Source organism: Diabrotica undecimpunctata, chromosome 9 (assembly GCF_040954645.1).
Source record: "Diabrotica undecimpunctata isolate CICGRU chromosome 9, icDiaUnde3, whole genome shotgun sequence".
In the NCBI taxonomy this organism is placed as follows: domain Eukaryota; kingdom Metazoa; phylum Arthropoda; class Insecta; order Coleoptera; family Chrysomelidae; genus Diabrotica; species Diabrotica undecimpunctata.
In genome coordinates, this window is record NC_092811.1 from 135,053,923 (window position 1) to 135,080,604 (window position 26,682).

Genomic DNA, 26,682 nt, shown 5'->3' on the forward strand with positions numbered 1-26,682 from the left:
CTAAATATTTCAGTATGAAAATATCGACAAAAAAGACGAGAATTATAACGTTTGAAGATGCATACTCTTTCTTCTTCTTAGAGGGTCCTATTTATTTATTACGCTGTGTAATAACTGAGCTGATGTTGCTCCAAACCACTTGCAAAGCTTTGCAAACCAGAAAATTCTTCATCTTTATGAACTGCGACAATATTCATAACATAGAAAAATATACAGAAGATACCTGGGCCATAACTTGCAGTACAGACAGTACAGTCCTCCACAGTGGATTATCAAATAGAAAATTAAAAGTAAAAAGGTACCAGGTGAATGCAAGATATGATAGTCACATATTTAGTGATAGTACTAGTATAGTAATTAAGGCACATTTCAAATCACTGAACTTATCTGAGATACTGACAGAAAATTAGATAATATACAACAACAAAAAAAACATCCTCAAGTTAGTTTTAACAGAGATGAAATGCCTTCGAAGATACTATTCCGTAAAACAAATAAACAGAAGAAGAAGTGTGAATATAAGACAAAAAACATCCATAGAAACATAAATATTGCCATATATAAAAATTGGAGTTTCAGTAGAATAAAATAGAATAGAAATGTAGTAGTTTCTGCAATGTGTTCTTCTTTTGAGGCCAAACAAATACCGTACTGCTCTTTTTTGTAATTAAAAAATAATTTAAAATAAGGTTGGGCAGCTGTACTAGAACCGCAAAAAGAAAGACCATATCAAAGATGAGAGTCAAACATAGAAAAATATGTTGTTTTGGAAGATGCTAAATTGATTTCCTTCGAAATAGATTTTATTGCATAGCAGGCTAAGGCTAGTTTCTTACTTAACAAATCGATATGAAGGGATCATTTAAGGTTGCTGTCAAGAAATTTTAAACAATCAACGATATTGATCTGGCTGTTATTAAAAAAAAAAAAAGGGAAAAGAGCTCCTTTATAGCATAATGCCACTGTCTTATCCACGGTAAGAGAGAGTAAATTAGACTCGGACCAGGTTTCTCTTTTAAGTAGATAAGAAATTATAGTTGCATCAAGAGTTGCAATATTAGAGTTTTTCTAGGTCTTATTGGTATCATTAGCAAAAAGAAAAATGTTTCTATCGATTTTTAAATTAGTGATGTCATTTATAAAGATTAGAAAATGTACTCCTCGTGGTACTCCATATACAATGCTTTTGTCAGTATCGTTTGCTCTAACCAGTTGTTTTGTTTCCTATTTCCCAAGTAAGATTGGGACCAATTCCAAGAAGTTCTATGAATTCCGTAGAAATTAAGTTTTTTTTATCAAAATGTTGTGATTTACGCAAGCAAAAGCTCTAGCATAGTCACAAAAAACAGTGGCAGTGTAAAGATTATTATTTAGTGCTTGGTAAACCTCATGTAACACAGAAAACATAGCATAACTGGTATATTTATTGGATAAAAAGCCGAACTAATTTTCTGATAAAATATTATTTTCAACGACGAGAAAGGAGTCGGGCTTTTATAAGTCTCACAACTCTCTTTTTTGGATAGGACCGGTAGTAAGGCAATGGGTCTATAGTTGCAGACATTAGATTTTTTACCACCCGTATGAAGAGGAATAATAATGGATGTCTTTAGGCACTCTGGAAATATACATTTTTCAAAGGAATCGTTCTTTAGTGAGACCAGGACTTCCAACACATTATTTGGGAGATTTGAGAAAATTTTTATGGATAGTCTATCAGCTGGACCAATTCCATGTATGTAGATTATGTATGTATGTAGATTAGTATCGCTTAGTTAAATCTACTTTATTCAGTTTTTATATTTGAGTAGAATTACGATATCGTATGTGACTAATAAAGTATTATCTTCTATAGTCCAAGGGATTTTCTAAAGCTTCCGCCTGTAGGAATATGTAATGCTACATTTTGATCATTGATCTAATATACAACTGAAAGAAAAACAATGAAACATAATGACGGTATTAGATTTTTGTTTCGATACAGGGCAGCGGCAACCCTTCTTTTAAAGCAAGGAAGTTTCCACGTCTGTGCCCCACCATGTTTTTGTAATTGATTTGAGGAAATTTAGACACTTCTTACATCTTGTCAATATAAACTTAAGTTAGCTTGCGATCGAAAATCATATCCGAATATTTAATTGAAGCATTAAAATTATAATCATACCGATTCAATTTTATTTGATTTAGTTTTGGGATATTATGTCGGGTGAAACTATAAATACTTGATATTCTTTTTCCTGTAATATACACAATAAAAAGGCCAGAAAGATATCTATATCTAGTTTATTTAAAAACATTAATAATCAAATTTAAAACCGTCACTTAAAATTTGTTATGAAAACAATAAAGTCATTGACTTTTCTCTGATATATTGAAATCACCTGGTACATTCGGTACTATTTTTTATATGAACGTTGGTTGTTTGGACAGCCCTTGATATAACGGCGCACCTGGTTGGCTACCGGATATATACTCAGACAGACGGTTCTCTACCACTTGCACCCAATATGGCAAGTTTATTCACACACTATATCCGCGGTTCAGATCTTTTCTTGAAATTTCATCTAGTCGAGTATTATTAGGTCGATTACGGCGCGTAATTTTGAATAATTTTAATTTTTTTTCAGTTATTTGTGGTACAGCTGAAACCATTACGAAATATCCTTAAATCATAACGAAAAATTTAAAAGGTTTTATTCACCATATGCTACGATCATTAATCACTTTTTAAAAAGGTTCTAGCTCTCATTAAGCTAATTATGATGGTTGTATTAATAATAATCATTTTAAATGCATTTTTAAATGATAAAAACGTTAATGAAATAAAGACAAATTATAATAATCATAATTTTGCCAACAAATTGAAAAATATCACCTTTATTATCTTTTTCTCCTGCTTCTTTTTACCTTGTGTTGATAGTTTAATATGTTTGAAGTTTACTTATTAGTTGGTTATTGCATATTTCTTGTCTATTCTTTGGTTTTCTGTTACTTTGATTGTGTATTTTACTAATTTTCTTTTTATGTATTGCTTTTGATTCATTTTTATGATATTGTTTTTTAATGATTCATTTTATTTCATCGTTTCTTCAGTCTACTTTTTGATTTTCTCCCACTTTATCCCGCTTTTTAATATACCTACTCAGTGAGTTTTTTTGGTAATCTCTTACTTTTGTATTGTATTCCACTAATTTTTTTTTACACAATCCTTTTGCTTCTTTTTTATTATTTTCAATTTTCAAGTTTTTATTTCTAACTGATCATGGCATATTTCTTCTTTAATTTTTAATTTTCATTAATTTGGTTGTGTATTTTAATATATTGTTCTTTTTCTAAATAAATTTTCCGTCTTTTTAGTTCAATTTAATCAGATGTAGGACTTTCCGTTTTTTTTTTATAATTTTTTGTACTTTTTCCATTATAATCGTATTACTAAATTATTGTTCATGTATTCAAAAATACTTTTAATTGGTAATTGATATTTGTTTTGAATTATCAATATATTTTTTGTACTTATACAATATTTTTCTCAATATTTTTTATCGTGTTTTAAAAGCCATGTGCACTTTCAAATGTCCACTTTGAGTATACTTTAGTAGAGTTTTTTGTCTCAAAAATTAATTAAAAAATAAAAATCTTAAAATAAACTTTATAAATATGAATCGATGTAAAGCTAAAATTAATGAAACTATACGGGGTGTTTCAATAATAATTAGAAATATTTTAACTATACATTCCTGAGCTCAAAATATTAAGATTTCACTCAATTCACTTAAATAAAATGTGGCTCCTTACTGAGTTACAGGGTTTTTATTTAAAAATTTAAAAACTATTTGCACCCAGTGCTTTAAAACTAGTTGATATATTCTTGTTACACTTGAAAGTGTGGGTACTATACATCCTACTAAATTTTGTTAAATAAACGATTCTGACTACGACCAGAGGCTTACGACAGGGGAAAGTGAATAATTGAACGAATTATTATTTTAACACAATTTTTCGATTCTACAAGGCTTTCTATGTAAATAATATTTTCTTCATTTGTAACAATAAAGTCATTATTTTTCGAGATATTTGAAGGTAAAAATGAAGCTGCACGATTACTTTGAATAATGTATTAATTATATGGGTATTTTTGGATCATAGGACTGCATTTAATACGCAAATAAAATTTTGCCGCTATTAAAAAAACTGACATTCATAGCGATCACAATCCAGTTATAATGGATTTTAGACTAAAAAGGTTTCTTTAAGTGTCAAGTGTCAAGAAAAATAGACATCCCACAACTGAAGAACCCTGAAAAGAAAAATGAAATAAGTATCAAGGTTGAGAAAGAAATAGAAACGCTAAAGAACTTGGTGCAGACAGACGTTGACTGTAACGTCTGGACTGCTCTAAAAACGAAAATATCAAAGATACAAGAAGACGACATCGGATTCACGAAAAACAACAGAAAACAAGAATGGATAACGCAAGAGACCATGGACCTCATGGACGTAAGACGAAAACATAAAACAAACCCAATAGAATACAAATGAGTCAATAAAATCATCAGAAAAAGTGCAGAGAAGCTAAAGAAAACTAGATGTCAACTAAATGCCTAGAAATTGAACAACAAGAAAGATACAACATCTTTAATATCCATAAAAAAGTAAAAGAAATAACATTTGGACACAGAAAGAGACAAGAAACAATATTAAGAAATCATAATAACGAGATAATTATATGTACAGAAGACAAACTGGAGAGATGGAAAGACACTTTTTGCCGATGATAGACCTGGTTCTTTACCATCCACGAATGATCAAATAAATGAATAAAGGTCCAAAAATAACAAAAGAAGAAGTTGTTTGTACACTAAAAGCTCAGAAAAACGCAAAAGCCACCGGTCCAGACAATATCAATCGAAATATTTAAATTAGATGCAGACAACGAAAGTAAAAGCCTCGACTTAATAACATAACTATTCAATAAGATATATGGCACAGGTAAAATACCATCAGACTGGCTAAAATCAACATTCATAACATTACCAAAAAGATCCAATACCTCAAACTGCCATGACTATCGAATATTAAGCATGATGTCTCATGTCCTTAAAACTTAAAAAACTCTCAAAATCATTCATACACGAATTTAAAAGAAGTGTATGTTTCAGATGAGTGACACTCAATTCCGATTTCGAAATGGATTTAAAACACGAGAACCTCTTTGTGCCTTAAATGTGTTAACACAACGATGCAGAGACATGAGTGTAGATCTATATGCATATTTTATTGATTATCGAAAAGCATTTCACTGCGTTAACCATCAAAAGATGATCGAAATTCTGAGAACAACTGAAATTGACGAACAAGACTTAGCGAATTATCTCAGAACTATATTGGCACCAAACGGCAACAATTGAAATAGAGCACGCAACATCCGAAGAAGATACACGAATCCGACGAGGAATGCGACAAGATTGCGTCTTATCATCGCTATTATATGTTACGTTTTCTCTGTTTTGTTTTAAGGCTGTGAATGTTGGACAATGGACTTTGAAACAGAAAAAAGAATAGATGCCTTTGAAATATATATACCATTCCATTGATACAAAAAGTTACCAACGGTGAGGTATTTTGGCGCATGAGTAAACAAAAATAATTACTAAGAATAATCAAAGAGAGAAAAACTACAATACTTGGATCATGTGCTGAGAGGTGAAAGATATGAATTACTCCAAATCCTATTGAAAGGTAAAGTGCAGGGCAAAAGATCAGCTGGAAGACGCCAGAACTCGTGGCTGGAATAGCAGAGGAGATGGTATGACCGCTCATCCACAGAAATCTTTCGTGCAGCAGTTTCCAAAGCTACAATTGCCATTTGGATCACCAACTTTCGAAAGGAGACGGCGCAATAAGAATAAGATTAAACAAACATTGTGGATAGTAAATAAAAAAAATCAAAACCGTAATTTTATTAAAAAACGAGGCTACATTTAAATGTAGAGGAGTGTTTAACTGGAGAAACAGCCACAGTTTGGATATTGAAAATCCCCATCTATTTCTGTTTCAAGAAATTTCAATAAATAACATTAAGTTGTTGATAGTGATTAAAATTTCATTTGCATAATAAATGCATTCCTATGACACAAAAACATGGTAATAACGAGAAAAGTTTATTTAACATGAGTTAATAGGACGCACAGTACTTTCACTTCCTGCCAAGGATACGTCAAAGAGTTCTAAAGTAAAAAATTTATTAAAATCCTTTGTAAAAGGTATATATTTAAATTTTAATATATACCTTTTACAAAGGATTTTAATAAATTTTTTAATATATGGTATACAGCCAACTACAGGAACGTAGACTCCTTGTGGAGTTCCAAAGTACTGGGTACGAATAATTTATAAATTTTTAACTAAAACATTATGTAACTCAGTAGGGAAACACAAGTTATTTGAGTTGAATCCTAATATTTTGAGCCCAGGAATCTACAGTTAAAATATTTCTAATTATATAATGAAATACCCTGTATAGAGACGATATAAAATATAAACAACTAAAAATTGAACATTCAGACTACGCCAATGCATAATTTTTAAACATTCTTTTTATTTTTGCGCTTTTTACATATTATTTTACTGTTAACTTATCATTTGCTTTTTCTTTTCTTTTTATTTATTTTCCTTTTTATTTTGTTTTAGAATCTTTATCAAGATGGTTTCCTACGTGGTGAATCACGGAGAGGGAGGGGCAAAGGAAGAGGTGGTGCGGTAGGTTATTTTATAGCTTTTATTTGCTTAGTTTTCTTTGTGGTATTTAGTAGAACAATTTAAAAATAAATGGTAAGAAATGGTATTAGTAATCTAGCAAAAGGTATTGTATAATAAATTGTCTAAGCTTTCTTTGATATTAAGAAAGAGAGTGCAAAACTGTCTTCAGTAAAACTTATCAATAAATAGTACTGGAGACTAAATGATATAGAAAAAATTAGAGATTTGCCGAATCGAAATAAGAAATTATACTATTTGATCGAATTAACGGATGCAATAGATATGAAAAGAGGACTGCGACAAAGCTGAATACTGTTACCGCTACTCTTTAACCTTTATGACGACGTAACCATGAACATGACGACGGTAATAAGAGTCAAAGATATAAGTTTTTCTCAGAACATCTCAAATGCCAAGTATTTAATTAGTTTTTTTGATAACATTCGAGCCCACTCCCTTATTAGTTGGCCCAACTTAATGAAAACTATTGATTAAACAGAATAATAATAAACTTAAAAAACTCATAGAATATGTAATATGTATTAACAAAAATAAAGTGAAAGTTTACGACTGAGTTATATTCCCTTTATTTTTAATGACATCCACAATTCTTCGAGGCATAGTTTTTACCAATTTCTGACAAAATTCTAATGTAAACGAATACCATATTTCTTGCAATTTTTTCTTTAATTCGTTGAAGAACCTGGCAGAATGTTTTCTCAAAGCATTTTTCATTTCGCGCCACAAAGTCTATGTCCGGGAGAAGCCGGGACTATTAGAAATCTATTCCAGATTTGGTATGCCATGGTCTTCAATCCATTTTATACTCTTTTGAGCTATGATATTCTGCGCCGTCCTGTTGGAAGACAAAATCTTCCACTTTATGGGTGATTTTGTCACCCGTGTTGGCAAAGATATAGTTCCAGGAATAAAACAGCGATATGACGAAAATATCAGAAATGAAAACGGAGATCTTCTGACGGACCTCTGCAGGAGAAACGAGATACGTAATACTAATACATTTTTCCCTCACAAAGGACAATACAAATACACTTTTGAAAACAGTAGAGGACAAAGATCTATGATAGACTATATTCTGTCGAATAGAGAGTTACAGCCCTCTCAAATCTTGGATGTAAGAGCACTAACATTAGCAGAAACAGGAAGCGATCATAAATTAGTATTGTGCAAAATCCGAATATAATCCAACACACATATGTGATAACAAAAGACCAGGATACACCACAAAGATAAAAGTCAAAAACTTATAGGATGACTCCCTAAGATAAATATTCCAAAAAAGAATAACCAAAAAAAGCAGAAACACATTTATCACAGAAAGTGATGGAGTCGAAGAGAGCTGGGCAAAAATTAAGTATAATATCTTAGCCTCGGCCAAGGAAGTTGTTGGTGAAAGAAATATAAATAAAAATAAATCGTTCCCAAGGCGAAGAACTCCATAGTTTTGTACAGGAGAAAAGGAAAAATGGAAAGCAAAGAAAAAAGCTTACCTGAAATACATGTCTACCAAAACACAAAAGACATACCATGATTACAAGACAATTAGAAACAAAACACATGCACTTTTAAGAAAAATAAAAAATGATCACTGGGAACGCTTTTAGAAAGAAATGGAACATGATTTTTACGGTCTGAAAAAGGAAATAAGCGCTTCATAAGAGGTCAAAGAAAGGAGGTAATTGACTACTGAAGAAGCAGTAGGTAAAGATGGGGTACCAAATGAATAACTGAAATATTGTGGAGCAGAAATGACAGAACAATTAATTAATAAAATTATAAAACACAATAAAATACCGGAAGAATGGAGAACGAGAGAACTTATTAAAAAAAGGATATAAAAATCATTTATAAAATAATTAAGTTTGAGAAATGTCTGATAGAAGCAAAAATAATTCAGTTTTTCAAATATCTTTATCTCTTTTCAGTTTAAAAACGGTGGAAAAAATTGTATTTTTAAAATAGTTCTCAACCTAGAGGCCAAAAAGTTAAATAATCCTTTTTTGGCGTATTCCCGAAGAAAGATTTTTGTTATAAACAAATATCACAAAAGCAAACAATTTCAGAAGAAAAATTAGATGGTTTTACAATATTTTCTGTATTAACCCAACGTTTTTCTGTTGATGATTTTTAACAATCGTAAAATTAAATGCCTTTGTTGTAGTTACCTATCAAATGGTTTTTGAAGATTGATAAAGATTAATAATAAATCTTTTGAGAGAATACTGGTTTGGTTTTTGGTCACTGATAATATTTTGTTACAATATTTAGAAGAGAAAAGTAAATTATTTTGATTAATTCGTAACCAGCTTAAAAATTTAAACGATTTTGACTTACTGGAAGATTTTGTTCCAAAAAAAGTTTGTAATTTGCAAGATTAGGTATTTAGATGATCTGACTATTAAATTTTAAAATGCAATTGTGAATTGTCAAGTGTATAGGAAGCGTAAAATCAATGATTCGATGCCGTGATCATCGGGATATAAAATGTGAATAAAATGGGACGTGCATACGTACAGGAAAAAGAGCCAAAGCTGCATTTCTAACAAAGCGTCGAAAGTTCTCGCTGTTAGATGCGTTATTTTAGAAGTTGATCCCTTGGAAAGGTGGTAGTTATTGATTTTCGGTGTGCGCATGATCCCCACTCACAGAAATTCGCAATTATACAGCATAGGGGTTTCTTCTACAGAGAAAATTACAAGTGAATCGCATTTCGAGCGTGCTAAATCCAACCTTATGAAATATGTCATTCCGGGTATTCTCGGGTGAATTTTGGTTATTCAATAGTTCTCCGGCGTCATGTTCGAAATTCAGCACACGTTTAATGCGTACAGCTATGACAAAATTATGCCGCTGGAGCGGATGATAAGTTTTTTAATAACATTTTCACTAGAGGCAGCAGAACCAACGCCATGGCTCGATTTTAAGGCCCAATTGGAAAATTAATCATTGTGGAAAATTGTGTGGTTTGCTCCAGTACCGAAATTAATTTAATCTTAATTCCAATTTAAATTTGTAATTTAACGAAATATATATTCAAATTATTCCGGCGTTATCAAAATGTTTGAGACTTTTTTTTAAATTTCGTTTAAAATTTTAAACTCAATCTACTTTCCATGAAATCATCAAATGTTGTTAACTGCATTTTCATAATTACCTTATTTAACATGTAATATATAAATTGATTTTGGTTAAAAACCATTCGTGAATGGACTCAGATATCAAATGCAGGACAATTATTCCATGTGACAAAAGATCTAGAAGCCTTTGCAAAGGTGATCGCCAACGTCGAATAATTCTGATATGACACGTAAAGAAGAATCTAAAATGACGTTAATCTAAGAATATCTACCATCGATTAATTCGTTCAGTCTCTTTACCTTTGTACCTAAGCATAATAAACTTTTACAAATTACATTTCTTCATCTCTTTCTATATTGAATGGTCCCAATATTAAACGTCTTCACACACATGCTTTCCTAAGAGTTTCCTAGTAGATATTCTTTGATCTTCCCCTCCTACACCTGTCAACTCAGCGATTGAATATGCTCTAATCATCTTAACCTATTGTTTTTCATTTTGGCATGAATTCACACAACAGACTACTCACTTCCTTCTACTTCTTCCATCCCTATTTCACTGTACTTACAGAACATTTCCATATATTCTCTTATTGCACGGTAATATTTATCCTGCGTCTTCTTCTTGCTCTGTATAAGCAATTATGCTTATTCATTACCTCTATGGAAGGTTGTCACTCCATCTTTTGCGCGGTCGTCCGATACTTCTTCTGCCGATTGGTGACTTATCTCTTGCTATTTTGACGACACGCGTCTCCTCCAGTCTGCTTATGTGGTTATTCCATTTTTTTTTTCTATTTTGTGTCCATTCATTTATACACTATACGTTACATTTTCTTCTAATGTCTTCACTTCTCTTTCGATCTCTCAACATATTTCTTGTAATGTAATTATTTTCAGTACTCTTATCTCTTCCGTTTCCAGTAGCCTTTATGTTGTGGCTGTATCAAATCTTATTTCTGATGCATATGTCATTATTGGTCTTACACTGGCTTTATAAATTCTTGACTTCATCTCAGTGTTAATGTGTCTGTTTCGCCACATAGTGTTATTAAGGCATCTTGCCAATCTACTTGCTTTTTGCACTTCTTTGTCCAGGTCTTCATAGCTAGACAATGTAATTCCCAGGTATTTTATCTCCATTACTTGTTTAATACTAATGCCATCAATTTCTATGTCACATCTGGTTGGTTCTTTGATGACTACTATTGTTTTAGTTTTCTGTGATGAGATTATCATATTAAATTCTTTTGCTCTTATGTTAAATCTGTGGACCAGTCTTTGCGGACTATCTTCATCTTGGGCTATCAATATTGCGTCATCTGCGTAACAGAGTATTTTTATTTCTTTGTTTTCCATTCTGTATCTTCTTCCTTTGTTAACGCTTTTGATGATTTTATCCATAATCAAATTGAAGAACATAGGGCTCAATGGATCCCCTTGTCTTATTCCGCTGCCTATATCTATAGGTTCTGTAAATTGTCCATCTATTCTGACTTTCATTTTGTTGTTTTGGTAGATGACTTTATATTATTTAGGGGAAGTTCTCTATTATATAGAAGATTGATTACGTCTTTGAGTCTTACTCTGTGAAACGCTTTCTTTAGGTCAATCAGACACAAAAATGTTTGTCTATTATACTCTACTGATTTCTCAGTAATTTGCTTAATAACGAATACTGCATCTGTACACGATGTTCCACTAAGAAAACCCTATTGTTCATCTGCTAAACTTATTCTCTGATTTATTAGCACTTGTAAAATTTTAGTTGTAAGTTTTATCATAGTATTTAACAAGTTTATACGTTTGTAGTTTTCTGGCTGTTTTTATCTCCTTTTTTGAATAGTAGAATTAGTTCGCTTGTTCCCCATTCTTCCGGTATTTTATTGTGATTTATAATTATTTGATTAATTAATATGGTTAATTGTTCTGTCATTGCTGCTCCACAATATTTTAGCAATTCATTTGGTACCCCGTCTTTACCTGCTGCTTTTCTGTTCTTCAGGTTTTCAAGTATTCTCCGAACTTCCTGTACATTTATATTAAAGTTCTTCATTTGTGGTAATTTCTGGTGTTTCCGGTTCTAGCGTCGTTTGTTCTTCCTCTGCATAGAGCTTTTTTAGGTAGTCAATCCACGTATCCTTTTCTATGTATTTTGGTTCCTGCGGCTTACTAGTATTAATTTTAACTTTATCTTTAAATGAATATTGTGCGTACTTTGTCTTATACTTGTTTAAACTTGCTTCTTCAATCAGCATTAAACACCAAAATATGATACACTGTAGTATCACTGTTATCTGATTCAACAGTAACGAAAAGTCTAAAAACTGATCCTTGACGTAATTTTACTTTTACAAAAAATTTATTAGTCTCTTCCATATAATGTCTTCACAGTAATTGTTACGCCATCATATAGATCACTCACAGTCACACTCACATTCACATTCGTACCGTTAACAGTCCTTTTATATTTATTCCTATTTTTTAATCTAACGGAAGATCTTGCCACATTGGGAGAATACTTTCAACTTTCGTACTGACGTAACAAAAATATCTCCGTTCACTGTGAAAAAAGACTACTGACTCACAACTTTACACCAAAATATCTTGGATCAACTCTTGACAGAACCTGAGCTTTAAAAAACACCTACAAAGCACGGCAACAAAACTGAAAGCGCGAAATAATATAATTCAAAAGCTATGGGGTTCCTCAACCTCCGAACCCAGATCATCCGGTTTCTGGCGTACATTCGGCAGCTGAATATGCTTCTTCGGTATGCCTCAATAGCACATACACTAAGATTGTTAAATTAAACCAGACAATGCGAATGATCTTAGGTTAAATTAGACACACACCGAACTATTGGCTTTACATTCTGCCGCCGGAACTACAAAGTTATTCTCTTTTCAGAGAATATAGAAAAATTTAAGCTACCTATTGACCATGATGAATTAGATATCTAAATGAATAAACTGCGTTCCAGATATCCTCTATTGTTAAAAGGCTTCCTACATTAGGAACAGTTTAGTGTAACCAACGCCTGGAAAGGACGATATAAAAACGATATAACGATCGAAATATGATCCGCCACTGGCCCCTTTAAATAATGAACATTGACACTTTTTACCTGGAATTGCGTTTAAGATGCAATTATCGCCATTATATGTGTATATTATAGGCTTTGAACTGTCCCGTAATACAAGGATAACGTTAAACAAAATAAAAACGAACAGTGGTAGATGTACTGGCAGCTTACATAGATGGGGAAAGCCCTTACTCCTGAATGTGACTGTGGTGCAGACTATTTGTCACAAAGTTGAAGAATACCCCGAAGACGGTCCCGTGGATTTTTTGATGTGTCCCTAAATGCAACCAAAAACGTTTCCACTTAAGGTTTTTCTACACCTTTAAATATTTTAATGCTTATTGCGTTATTCTTATTTGTAATTTTAGTTTTACTGTCTGTTCTTGTCTTATGCAATTCGTCAAAGAAATAATTATTTGGCGAATTGCATGACAAATATTTAATTATTATATTAAATAAATAAATGATATGGTTGAATGCTCAAATACATGAATTTTATAAATAAAAGGCAGATAGATATCTAGCACAGTTCTTTTATGAAATCTTGCCCTGAAGATTCTCTGAGAGCATCTTCAGGGCATCTTCAGAGCATGTCTGAAATAAGCCAAAAAACGTTTTTCAAGTAACAAAAAAGTAGCAAACTTCGACAAAACCTCGAAGTTGATGGTTGATAAAAAATATATATCGTTTTAGAATTACTTCGTCAAAATTTGACTATCCAGAACCTTAAGGAAGGTCATAAACATTTAAATACACTTATACAAATAACGAACACTTGACAAAAGGACAAACAGTTTAAAAATTGTTTAGGATGCTATATTATGGACAATGGCAGCAAAGATAATGGCTCCTGGTCGTTCAGTAGATTGATTTAGTCTACTTCTTGCATTTACATTCTGTGTCCACTATATTTCCACCCAAACTAACACCTCAGTTATTGTTGACAGGTTTGAGTGTGAAATCTGGATTATACTAAGACTATGAGCCATTCTGTCTCCTATTATTGCCCATAATGTAGCATCCTAAACATTTTTCAATTGTTTGTTCCTTTGTCTAGTGTGCTTTATTTGTATAAGTGTATTTAAATATTTATGCCGTGGCTTAATGTGTTGGATAACCAAACTTCTTGACAGAGTAAGTTTAAAACGTTATATATTTTTTATCAACCATCAAATTCGAGCTTTTGTCGAAGATTGCTAGTTGTCTTTCACTTGAAAAATGTTTTTTGACTTATTTCAGATGCCTCTAAAAGATTTAATAAAAGAGCTGTGCTTGATATCTGCCTTCTATTTGTAAAATTAAAATAAATAAATTTCATTATCTGGTCAACTGCCTTACCTTAATTTTTTGCCGTGCTTGTAAAATGTTCTTGCTCTGACAGATTCTTCGTTGAAGAATCTGTCATTTTGATAATTTTTTGAAAATTTGGCTTCAGAATATATGCTTCTACTTTAGACTTTGCTACAATTTTGCTATATCTTTAAATATCTTATATTTATGGTTAGATTCTTTATAAAGGATAAACTACCTTATAGTAAAGATCCCATTGCAGGATCACTACGTTCATAACGTATTTCATCAAACTCATATCTCTACATACATTTAAAATTATGAGAATACATTGATAATAGGCTGCCGCAAATATTTTTAATTCAATTCATAGTAATTCGTTTTTGACAAACATTTTATTTCGTTCATATATTTTTTAGATAAAATACGCTTCTCATGATGTATATTCATGGTTTTTATATCAAATTAAAGCTAATTTTTTTCTTAATATGATGATATGAGCTTGCCTCCAAAAAAATGGTCGAAAATTAGGGTTGCCAGCTGTTAAAAACGCGAGTAAAGTAAAATTGAGTTGGGGCGTAACGACACTGGTTTGAAAAGTGATAATATCTATAATAATATGTATATAGATTATAAACCATATAAGCCTTCTTTTAGAATCACGGTATCAATGGAAAAAAAAGTAAAGGACAGAGTACAGCTGATTATAATTATATTATCCAGCAGCAGAAAACATTTGATCTAGTAAAGCAAATAAATCAATTAAATCATTAGCGACTACGAGACCAGGTAATAGAATGTACAGTTTGTTGACATTTTGAAAACATAAGACAAGGACTTAGCACCTACTCAATCGATACGAAAATACAAAACTAAAATGGAAAAAAACAACCAGAAATCAACTACCAAACCACGAAAGAAGAAGAAGAAGAAATGACGTATTATAGGAGGAGTAAACAATTCCAGTTTTAATGTTATGAATCCGGCAAATTTCCCAAAACAAAAAAAGTTTGCTTTGGGAATTTCTACCTTGGAATTGATGGACTGTTTAATACCAGAACAAGCAAGAGCTTCTAACCACTGGAATGAACAATAATGGCAAGAAAATTCTCGGACGAAAAAGATACAAAAATAATGCTCTACAACAAAGAAAGATAAGAACAATCGTACCTGGACCATATTTACAGATGGTAATAAATAAGATTAAATAACAATAGGAAAAAACAACAACATAAGAATGTAAAGTGTTATTTACTAACTCGTGACAATTTTTACTTTTGTGATCTAATCATTTGTCCATCTAAATATCCTTTGTTCGAGGCACTAGATTACAGATTACATTAAATCTGATGCAAATATATTTCATAAATTGTAGTTTATTTGACCTTTCAACACCCAAATCGGAAACCGTTTTCAAAATCGTTACAGGTATATTTACGTATTCCATTTGCAAAAAGATATTTGATAAAAATATGAGTTAACAAGAAAACCATTTTCGAACAAAAATTTTTAGTCAGTTCTGTTCTTTGTATATAATGGTCAATTATAAAATTATTATTTTCTTTGGATTTATCCAATTTTATGAAACTTAAAAATATTTTTGTATTGTTTAATTTCTGAATATGGGCAACCAGTATTACACGCGACCTATAATAATATATATAATAGTAAACAACCAACATTTGATACTTCCTTATTGTTACATCAAATACACACATCATTAGAAATAATCTTAATCTATCATTGTTATCAAATGCACATAAATAAATCGATTTTACTACACACAAAACGGAGATGGTCTAAACCGGTTCCTCGTGGTCGGTAACACCGTTCTTTTGAATCAATGTTACCGAGTGAACGATCAAAATACTGTTACGAACGGCTCAATTTTACTGTACGACCTTGTTTTAATTTTAAACATCTTAGACACTATTTTATTTCACGTAATATACATTTACATTTTCATTTAATGGAAATTTATCTTGTTTTTACCATATATGGTACATTATATGTACCATATATCCAACTCAAAAATCCGTGTAAACTTGGATTAAAACATCACAATTCACGTCATAATTTTTAGGACGTCAAGAACAAATGCTACCGATTTGCTGCCAAATATAAAATACCTTTATACTTACTAAAACTATAATAATTATTAAGTATGCTCTTTCTCTTTGATTTCGTATTGTGCGACAAAGACCATTATAGGTCGTTTCGACACAAAATAATGTCAGCCATTTTTCTTCGTACAGTTTTTTGTAGACACACATGTTAGGTTAGGTTAGCAATATCAATAGCCATAAATATATAATAGAAGATAGGCTGACTGCTGCAATCTTAGACAAAGAAAGAGAGGGGACGCGTAATCGTATGGAATTGACTGAAGCCAAACCGACACCAGAAAGGTGACCAGGCCATATTTTATTTCTTCAGCAGATAATGGATATATATCAATAAATAGATTTTTTTTAAATTTATAATTGAACACTGACATAATGATCACTTGTTGAACATGATTTTATCATTACATATTTTTTAGTAGATCGATATAGGGCAACGTACTGGCACCAAAACATTGCGGTCACGTCGAAACTGGCTTCACTTTTTGAAGGTTTATTAAATGAGTGTTACCTGTCCTCTGTCTTTCCTTGTCTAAGGCTACAATACAGTCGCGTTCCCCATGTGTGGCAAAGAAAACTGACGCAAAGCAGTCAATACGTATTATTTTATAAATGAATTGCTTTATAAACAATCTCGTGCTATACCTACAATATTTTATTTCAATACTATTCAGTACATCCATTTTTCATTTTTGGACTTAAAATATTAAATGATCTCTTTTACTGATTATTTTTGTTAATTAGTATATTTCAGCAAGTAATCAAAATCGATTGACATCTTTAATTAGAATAAAAAATTATAGGTATTATTTTTGTATAGTAAACAAGTAGTAAGCCTAACCTCTCAATTATTGTTTAAAACTATACGAAAAACATGGCGACTATTGGCAACTAACATAAGACTATTGGATGTTAAAAATCTGTCAGAATTTTTTAGTTTTATCATTGTATCGTTTTATGACTTGTTCCGAAATGTTATGTTAAATATTTCTCATCTATTTTATCTTCAGAATTTATTTCTTTAAATATCAGTTTTTAATAAATCAACAATGTGCATTAATATAACTAATAAGATAACTCTCTTACGCTTCTCTATTAAATAGATTTTCTATCCGTAGATACTACTTAAAAAAAATTTACAAAGAATGGGGATATAGATCCAGCACATACTCTTTGCAATAAGATGCCTCGTATTGACTTTTCTAAAGAAATAAACGATTATGTATATATTACACAAGGGAAAAACAAGAGGAATGACAATTCCTTTTGTTTTCATAATTGTCTATTTTCATGAACAGCACTGACACAGCCTATTAATTATTAATAGAAAAGCATCAGTTTTAGAGTTATTTTTATAAAAATAAGATTACATCCTCAGCGTATCATAGATCATTCAGAAATTATCGATTTATTCTAATCCCTCAAATTTGCCAACTCAATTCAATCGTCCTTGATCGAATCCGAAAGCGAGCATCAGCTCATTCATTCAGTTCAGTTATTTCAATCCCATCTTTACCCAAAACGTCTAATTTAATCATCGGATACTATCGCTACAAGTCGATTTTAGTCGGAAAACTTGAATTATGGTACGAAATACGTCTAGTCCAAGTATACCAAAAATATGTTAGTTGAAAAGGAAAAGAAATCTTTTTTGCTATGACGATCGCGAGGATACCTGCGGGTGGCCAAAGGGGGAGGCTTTTTGATAAATTTAGTCCTACTTTTCTCGTTGTACATGTGTTGTTTACAATTTTACAGTTGTATATTCCACGTTTTATGAATGAAATTTTTCGTTTTAAACTATGCAAATGTATTAAATCATTTTCGTAAATATTTTAGTAGATAAATTAAGTGTTTCTTCTGTTTTTCTGTTGGTAGGTATAGCATAATTCCTAATCTATTTATGGAGACCTCCAAAGTATTACTGTACAATTTTATTTTAACCTTGGTTTCTATTAAAAATTGAAAAAGATTATAAAACATCTCAATTTTACCACTTAATGGAATCTACAATATTTTTCTAATAATTTTCAGAATTATTTTTACAAAACAGTATTTTAATCTTAGCTTTTTACTTGCTAAATAATTAGGTACACAAATAATATGTCTGTGGGGGGCTTTCACCCGCATAAATCCACAATCTCCTACGCATGTGAGATGGTAAACTGAACACTATAATTGAATAAATACAAATAAGAGAAATGAAACAGAAGAAAATCATAAAAACCTCGCATATAAGCCTTGTATTCTTCTTCATCCTATGCCTCGTCTTTCTTTTTATTTTTAATATTCTGCACACAACTTCGCACACAATTTTTTTTTATTATAGTACTTAAATAAATATTCCGGTGCTTTAAACATGTAAGTAATATTGGTCTTTTCCCTTTTCAGAGTTATCGTGGTAGAAAGCCAGCGGGTTCTGGAGCTCCATTAGGTGGTGGTACCCTTGTTTCACCCGAAACCAACGGCAGCACAGTGGTGACACCTACAGCACAACCTCCTTCGAGACCCAGTCCGCAACCCACTCAGGTTCAACAGTCTATGCCCGTCCAGCAACAACCAATGGTAAGTACAAACTATTTAGAACTGTAACAAGATGAGACACATCATCAAATCGCTTCCAAATATAGCTAAAATGGTAAATGGTAATTCTTGTAAATCAAAGCCTCAAAGAAGTTTGAGGTCTTTGTTTAGTACCAAAGATCTGCAGAGAAATTAAAACAATGACCGCGAATTACAAGCTTCTTCCCATATCAGTTCGCCCAACGTTAGATTAAGAAAATTAAATTTTAGAGAACAACAATAAAAGCGCAGCGTAAATTTTAGAAGTTGTGAAATGTGATAGTTTACCACTGAGTTACATCCCCTTTATTTTTAATAAAATCCACAAATCTTCGTGGCATAATTTTTACCAAGTTCTGACAAAATTCTAATTTTCATTCAGCCTTTTTCATTTCGCGCCACAAAGTCTCTATCAGTGACAAGTCGAGATTGTTAGAAACTCATTCCAGAAGTGGTATGCCATGGTCTTTAATCCATTTTAAACTCTTTTTTGAGGTAGGACAACCTGTGCCGTCCTGTCGGAAGACAAAATCTTCCGTTGATGTTAAACGGTGTTCTATAGTCGGTAAAAGAGATTCTTCTAAAATATTCAATTATTTGTCCGTGTTTACAATCCAATCGATAAAATGTAACTTTCTCACACCTTTTGACGACATGCTGCCCCAAATCATGACAGCTGCTCTTTAGACAGTAGGGATGGAAGCTTCATTTTTCCTACGAATGACGCGACTCCAACTGTCTCCAACACACACTTCAAATCTTGACTCATCACTCCATTGTATTGAATCCAATCTTTATGACCTTTTGACCATCTTAGTCTATTTTTTTGTTGTTGTAATGTTAAAAGTGGCTTTTCCTTAGCCTAAAATAAAATGAAATTTATTAAAAACAATTCGTACTAATTTTTTTAACTTTCAACTATAAAATTTCCTTTGTAAGTACCAAATACTAATTTGTGGGCCTCTCGGTGACATGTTGATCTAGAAACGCGTCTTCCAATAAAGTCACTCCATAAAACGCTTAACTCCATATAATTTGCTCGTCATTTTTTCACTATAATGCGTCTTATTGTCCTTCGATCTGCTTCGGTTATTTCACTTTTTCGTAGATTTCTAGATTTTGTGACGACCGAACCTGTAGTTTTGTCCTATCTTCTGACCTATCTTTACACTATAGCGTGACAATTTTTGAATTGGATTTTCCAGAATTAAAAAATCTAATAATGATTGAACAAATTTTCTCATCGATAACTTTACCTCGACCCATTGTACAATCCACAAACGGTAAAAAGCTTTACAATACTACAAAATACATTTTACATTAACTGACAATATTATTGTTTTGATGTCATTTTTCGATAGCTACCTCTGGGTTTAACGTAATTATGAAAAAATCAATGTATGTTGACATAAGTGAATGCATAGCCGGATTTAGTGAAATTTTTTTTATTGTTGAAAATAAATAAAAAACCATGAGTATAATTTGTTTATGGTAATCGACTTAAACTGCAAATTCCATAGGTGGGCCAACTGATATGGGAAGGGGCTCGTATTTTAAAAGTCAAGAGAATTGTTGCTCCAAACTGGCCTCTGCTCGACAACTATGAATACGGCATTAGAAATTGTTTGAAAAGTTAAACAATAGAACTGATCAAACCCATGAAAAACAAATATAAAAAAAGAAAATTATCGCACTGCTAATAAACATAATTACAAAAACCAAAATTAATTTTTCAAAATCAGATGTAGAAACCTAACTCTTATGCGAGGTAATGAAGCAATAAACCTACCAAATTTTTGCAGTTGGATGGATCTCAATGAAACTTGCTTCATTCGATTCGTAAGAGTGTCAGGAAATTTTGTGAACAAACATGATGATGTAGAAATGAAAATGAAAATTACTATTCGAGGGTTTTTGGGGTCACTGAACACAAATAGTGTAATAGTGATGTTCTCTGAGGCACCTGGTGCTTAGGATGTGCCTCATATCCTCTATAGAAATTCGATGCATAAGTAAAAACTCAAAAACATAAGGGGTTTTTTACCATCGCTGAACACGAATATCATGTCAGGGAGAGTTTCTAAGGCACATGGGGCACAGGAGGGACCCGATTCTTAGAGTTTTGTGGAAAAACTCATTATTCGGTGGTTTTTGGAGTCGCTTAACATTAATTTTATATCGGCGATGGCCTTTGAGACACCTGGTGCCCACCTCATCTAGAGTTTTAGGGAAATTCGATACAAAATCATTTCGTCCTGGGCAGCAGGTACCTCGGAAATCCCCGACATAATGTGTTTGCACTGATTTTGTATCGAATTTTTACAAAACTCCAGGAAACGAGGCCAGTCGTGGACATCAAGTGCATCGGAGTCCATGGCTGTGATCATATTCGTGTTCTGAGACTTCAAGAACTACCGAATAACGAGTTTAAGCTCATTTTGTATCGAATTTCCATAAAACTCCAAGAGATGAGACCTGTTCTGTCATATTCAGGTTTAGTGACCACAAAACCCCCCGAGTAGTAATATTGAACTCATTTTCGTCAATTATTTTCGATTTGCAAATTTATTATTATTCATAACTTCAAAATATTGTTCTGAAACGATTTTCTTGCGATATCTTAATGCAATTGCTATTTTTATTGTGCGTAAGCCACAATTTAGATTTAAAATAAGTTTATTTTTGACGTTTCAAATTTCACTCGTGCGGAAATTGTGCTCAAAATACAAAACAATAATAAATTAGACATATTTTATTTTTTGTTACTTGGTAAAAAATTCTTCTAATAATTTAATTTTATGACTATTCTCCATAATGTGTTAAACATTATGGAGAACATTAGTACGCTTTACCGTGCCTTTTACTACAACGAAAGGTTTTCTGCGAATTTTGTTAATCGCTTAGAGGTGTAAGTTGGTTGAATATACTGTAGTTTACCCTCAATAAACACCAAACTCTGATTTTATATGTATGTTATTTAAAAAATAAATAAAGTATCCTCGATATGTTATTGTCTTACTAATACTGGTATTTTTTTATTGATTGCCTCCTTTAATACGGGTAACTAGATCCTACTGCATTCTGTCGAGAAATTGGTCCCCTTTAGCATAATTAGAGCATCTAGAAGTGGAAATCTAAACGTCACAAATAAACTTTTTTTAAACGTAAATTCTAGCTTATACCAATAAAAATATACACGTCAAAATTTACTTTGGAAAATGCATTTTTGTTCACAAAATTTCCTGACACTTTTACAAATCAAATGCAAATAGTTCATTCCATCCAATTGCAAAAATTTGGTAGGTTTTGAGCTGTTACTACTTCATTGCCACGCATATATAAACAAAATTCCTTATGTATTTGATCATCTATTTATTGGTAATTGAAAAATAATATATTCAACGAACATTAACTGCCGTGTATAAATTCGGAACCCTTTGTTGTTTTCTGTCGACAATAAAAAAAATTGCAATCGAATTATAGTAGCCTGAAAAAATATTTTATTGGTAGCAATACTAATTTTACAAGACAACGTTCCAAATCTAAATTGATCCCTGTTTGTAATCCATTCATGAAATTAAAAACACCTTCTTCAGTATATTGCAATAATATAATAAGCTTAACATAATCTAATTTTAAAATATTTAAGCTAATGTGCAATTTTATTAATTTGATTAATAAAAGTTTATTTTTCCTATTCAAGTTGCACCTTTGTAAAAGCTCTAAAATTCTGTAAGATCATCGTAAGCTGTTCTTCAGAACTGCCTTTTTCGCAATAATTTCAGCATCATTATGATAGTATTTTAGCTTCAAGAGATCTTTTAAATAACCGCAAATATGCTTCAAAATTCCTTAGACATCCTGTATACTTGAATAAAAGCAATTTTTATCTTTTCTACAAGACACCGATATTTGTTCCCCATTTAATCTACGACAGTACTTTTTTATTAGCATATCGGAAACATAGCCTTCCATCTCCAAAAATCGGAATATTGTATCGTCCAGTTCGATATTTTTTATTTTTACGATCTTTCCAAAAAGATGGACACTTGTTTTTTAACCTTGATAATGAAAATCCCCGTTATCATTGTCAGCTGGGTATTGGGGATTGGAGAGATCACCGTCTGATAGCTGGAGGGTCTCCCCTACCGTTGAGGTAGGTCGTGTTCTGGATGGAGAAGGGGCCCTTCCCCCTTGGGGTAACGAAATCGTATTCGGCCTGTCTCAACTCAACCCCAATTGCCGAATAAACTTCTACAAAAGGTTCATTTTATCTCGACAGGATATTCCTTTACTTTTCGAGATTTTCACCCTATACACGTCTACTTAATAGTCGAGATACGGTTCTTGTTTTGTTTTTAACGTGGTCTTGGAAACACAGACGAGGTCATTAGGGTGGGAATTTGACTTTTTCTAATAAAAGGTGACTGTAATATAGTTTTTATTCATTTCTTTGATATCTAGAAGTTTATCGAAATACGCGGCGTGTTTGGAGAATTTAGCTTTAGCTATTGATTTATAAAAATTGTTGATCTTTAAAATAACTTTACTTAAATTGTTGAAATAAATAACTTAATTTTTCAGACTCCAATGCCTTTCTATGCAGATCCCAACCGCTTTCCAACACCTGTATGGCAAACTGATCCATCGCAAGGTATGTATTTCTTTTAATTTTCTTTGTTTGTGCATTTTTTTATATATAGTTACCGTTTTAGGTTGGCCCCAAGGACAATTCATCCAACAAATACCAGCGGCAGGACAACCAATCGAAACTTACCAGCAATACCCAAACGGAATTTATCAAGCTACATACCAGCAACCGGCGTTTGAAGCTAATACATTTTATACGGGCGCTGTTCAGGTCTTAACGAATGCAAGACCTCCCAGCACGCCTAACCAGCAAGTCCAGCTAGCACCTCCACGACCAAACTCTAATTATTCTCATACACCAAGTCCTAGTCCGGTACAACAGCAACAACAAGCGCCTGGTGGGCGACAATACCAAGAGTATAACATTGCTCAACAACAACAGGGTGGCCAACAGACCTCACAGCAGAATTTTATCCAGACTACGTCTAATCCAACTTCTGATAATTCTCAACAACAATCAGGCAATAATTCCAGGCCGGGTTCGGTGAATACCATAATGAATCCACCAACGCCGAATCAGAATTTTAGCCCGCAGTCCCAACATCAACAGCAGCAACAGCAAAATCCTCAACAAAATTCGCAGCAAACAAACACTTATACCTCGATAAGCAACTTCAGTCCGAATCCTTCTGTAAATTATGTAAACGCCAATTCGGGAAACGCTCAGCCTGGGTATCCACAAGTGAACAACAGCAGTCCGCAGCTCGATTCACACAACTCTAGTGGCTACCCAGGCCAGGAACAATACGGCGGACAGGAGGAGCATCAGCATTGGCCAAATGACGAACACATGATATGGGAGCAACAGGTCAAAATGGAGTCCAACTACGAACATCAAGAGCAGAACAATCAATACGTACAAGTAAATAATTCGCCAAATAAACTAGACAACGTACACAATGATATGCATTCATCTAAGGCGTTTTCTCAAGCAGATAAAGTGAATCTCAATACTAGGATAAAAACGATGATACTCAATAAACAGCAAGAAAACAGTAAAATGGAAGAAAGCAAAGCCGTAGAACAAAACTCGACCGGTCATTTTTTATCGTATAGCCACCATCACCACTTAACGAAACCGTTAGGTGATGATGGTGGCTCCCAGAATCGGAATGATTCTATAAAAAACTCACTTTTGCTACAACAATCTTCTAATAATTCCTTGGACCAACATAGACATACAAAATTTGCTCAATCCAATAAAGTACAAAGTTCGAAGGGCTACAATTATCATTTTCCATCTAAAAATGTTACTAACGATACGTTTAATCCATCGAACACTCATGAAGCACGTAAACTTATAAACAACGATCGAGAAAATTCACTCAAACAACTCAAAAATGACTCTAACGAAGAAGCCGATGATTTAAAACAGTTCGCAAACTATCATATAACAAAAACCGAAGCGACAGTATCACCAACATGTAGAAAACCTCAAAGACGCACCAAAAACACCTTTTCAACTTCTACACCAAAAGCTAAGGCTCCATATCCAACGTTGTCGATAGAAAAATGCAAGCAACTCGGCATGGAAATACCTCTATGTAGCTGTTTTCCTCCGAACGAGACGCCCTTTGAGCCCGGTACTTATTACACTCATTTGGGTTGTGCTAACACTTTAAAAAGTCTAAGGTACGATCTTGAATGTAGAACCGGAGCGACTGGAGTATCTATAAGAATTGAGAAAATTCGATACACTGGAAAGGAGGGAAAGACTGCACAAGGTTGTCCAATAGCGAAATGGGTGAGTGTACAAATCTTTTTTTTTTCTTCACTCTATTAGGTATTCATTTTATTATTATTATGTTATATATTATGTTTATTTAGTTATCTTTTTATTTAGTAATTTTAAAGGTTCGTAATATTCTCTCAACAATTTATATTGGATAAATTTAAATTTTTTTAAGTTTCCTTGCTTCGTCTTGTGTCTTAACTTTATCTGTGACAATTCCTAATTTCAACTCTGAGTCAGTTTGGCGATCTTTTTTCTCACCTTATATGCTAAGATCGTAAAGCCACTATGCAGTGTTCACTTTATAATACGATTTCTCTGTTATTTAATTGAAAATAAAACATTGATAATAAAATATGAACGAAGTAATTCACGAAACTGCTGACAATATTTAATACATTTTGATTTTAAATCCATACAATCGGTCCAGTATAAATCCCGATGCACGTCATTGTACACGCCAGATATCTAAGTTGACATTGTTGCCAAATTACAAAAAAAATCTTGAATTTATTTTACATCAATTATATCACATAATGATTACAAAAGTGGATTTATACAACAAAACAAATTACTATTCAATGTAAATAAATAAAAAAAATTAGAAATAGAAAACAAGAATTAAGTAATAACCTTACGTTAAAAGTAATTCTTCAGTTAATTTCTTTTTTTGTCCTCTTCTTTTTGTAGTGCCTATCCATTTCGGATGTTAGCGACTAAAAATGCGACTCTGAAAAGATTTGTGGTTGTTATGTTAAACCACGTACGTAGATTTTTCAGCCAGGAAATTCTTCGCCTTTCTGGTCCTCGTTTTCGCTGAAAGAATCCGTGCGACTGTTTCTTTTGTTTCCCTCTCTTTTAGTCTTCTGATATCACATTTTTTGTTACTATTCTTTTTTGTAACCTTTTTAAATCTAAAGCTAAATTTACCAATAACAGGAATATGATTTGACGATACGTCAGCACCGGGTTAACTTTTAACTGATAGGCATCCATTTCTTAATCTCCTATTCACCATTATGTAATCAATTTGATTCCTTATTATGCTTCCTGGCTGATCTTGAGGAGAAACCAAAGTATACAAACTTCTTGGTGGTAGTTTGAAAAACGTATTTAGTTCTTCTCTACAAATAGTTTTGATCTTTTTCCCCTTTCATTTCTCTTTCCTAGACCAAAATCACCAATCAATTCACCGCTCTTCCCTTTACCAATTTTCGCATTAAAGTCATCCATAATAATAGTTATATCTTCTTTTTTATTTGTTTAAGTGAATTTATCAACAACTCATAGAATTGCTCTACCTCTTCTCCTGGTTTGTCCCTAGTAAAAAATATATTTAGACCAGGGCTAATCTGTGAAAAAACGACTAAATTTGGATGTGA

The 26,682-nt window shown here is 32.4% G+C and overlaps 1 protein-coding gene across 3 annotated transcripts in view; it reads left to right on the plus strand.

Moving 5' to 3' along the window:
- Window positions 1-26,682, plus strand: part of Tet (Ten-Eleven Translocation (TET) family protein) — a 116,987-nt gene that overhangs the window by 80,325 nt on the left and 9,980 nt on the right. For 2 of the 3 annotated variants that reach the window (XM_072545402.1, XM_072545404.1), the window contains exons 3-6: window positions 6,691-6,759; window positions 18,748-18,921; window positions 23,503-23,572; window positions 23,634-25,312. In XM_072545402.1, the coding sequence (XP_072401503.1) occupies window positions 6,691-6,759; window positions 18,748-18,921; window positions 23,503-23,572; window positions 23,634-25,312 (1,992 nt within the window). The remainder of the gene's footprint in view (window positions 1-6,690; window positions 6,760-18,747; window positions 18,922-23,502; window positions 23,573-23,633; window positions 25,313-26,682) is intronic. The other variant, XM_072545403.1, reaches the window with a different exon arrangement.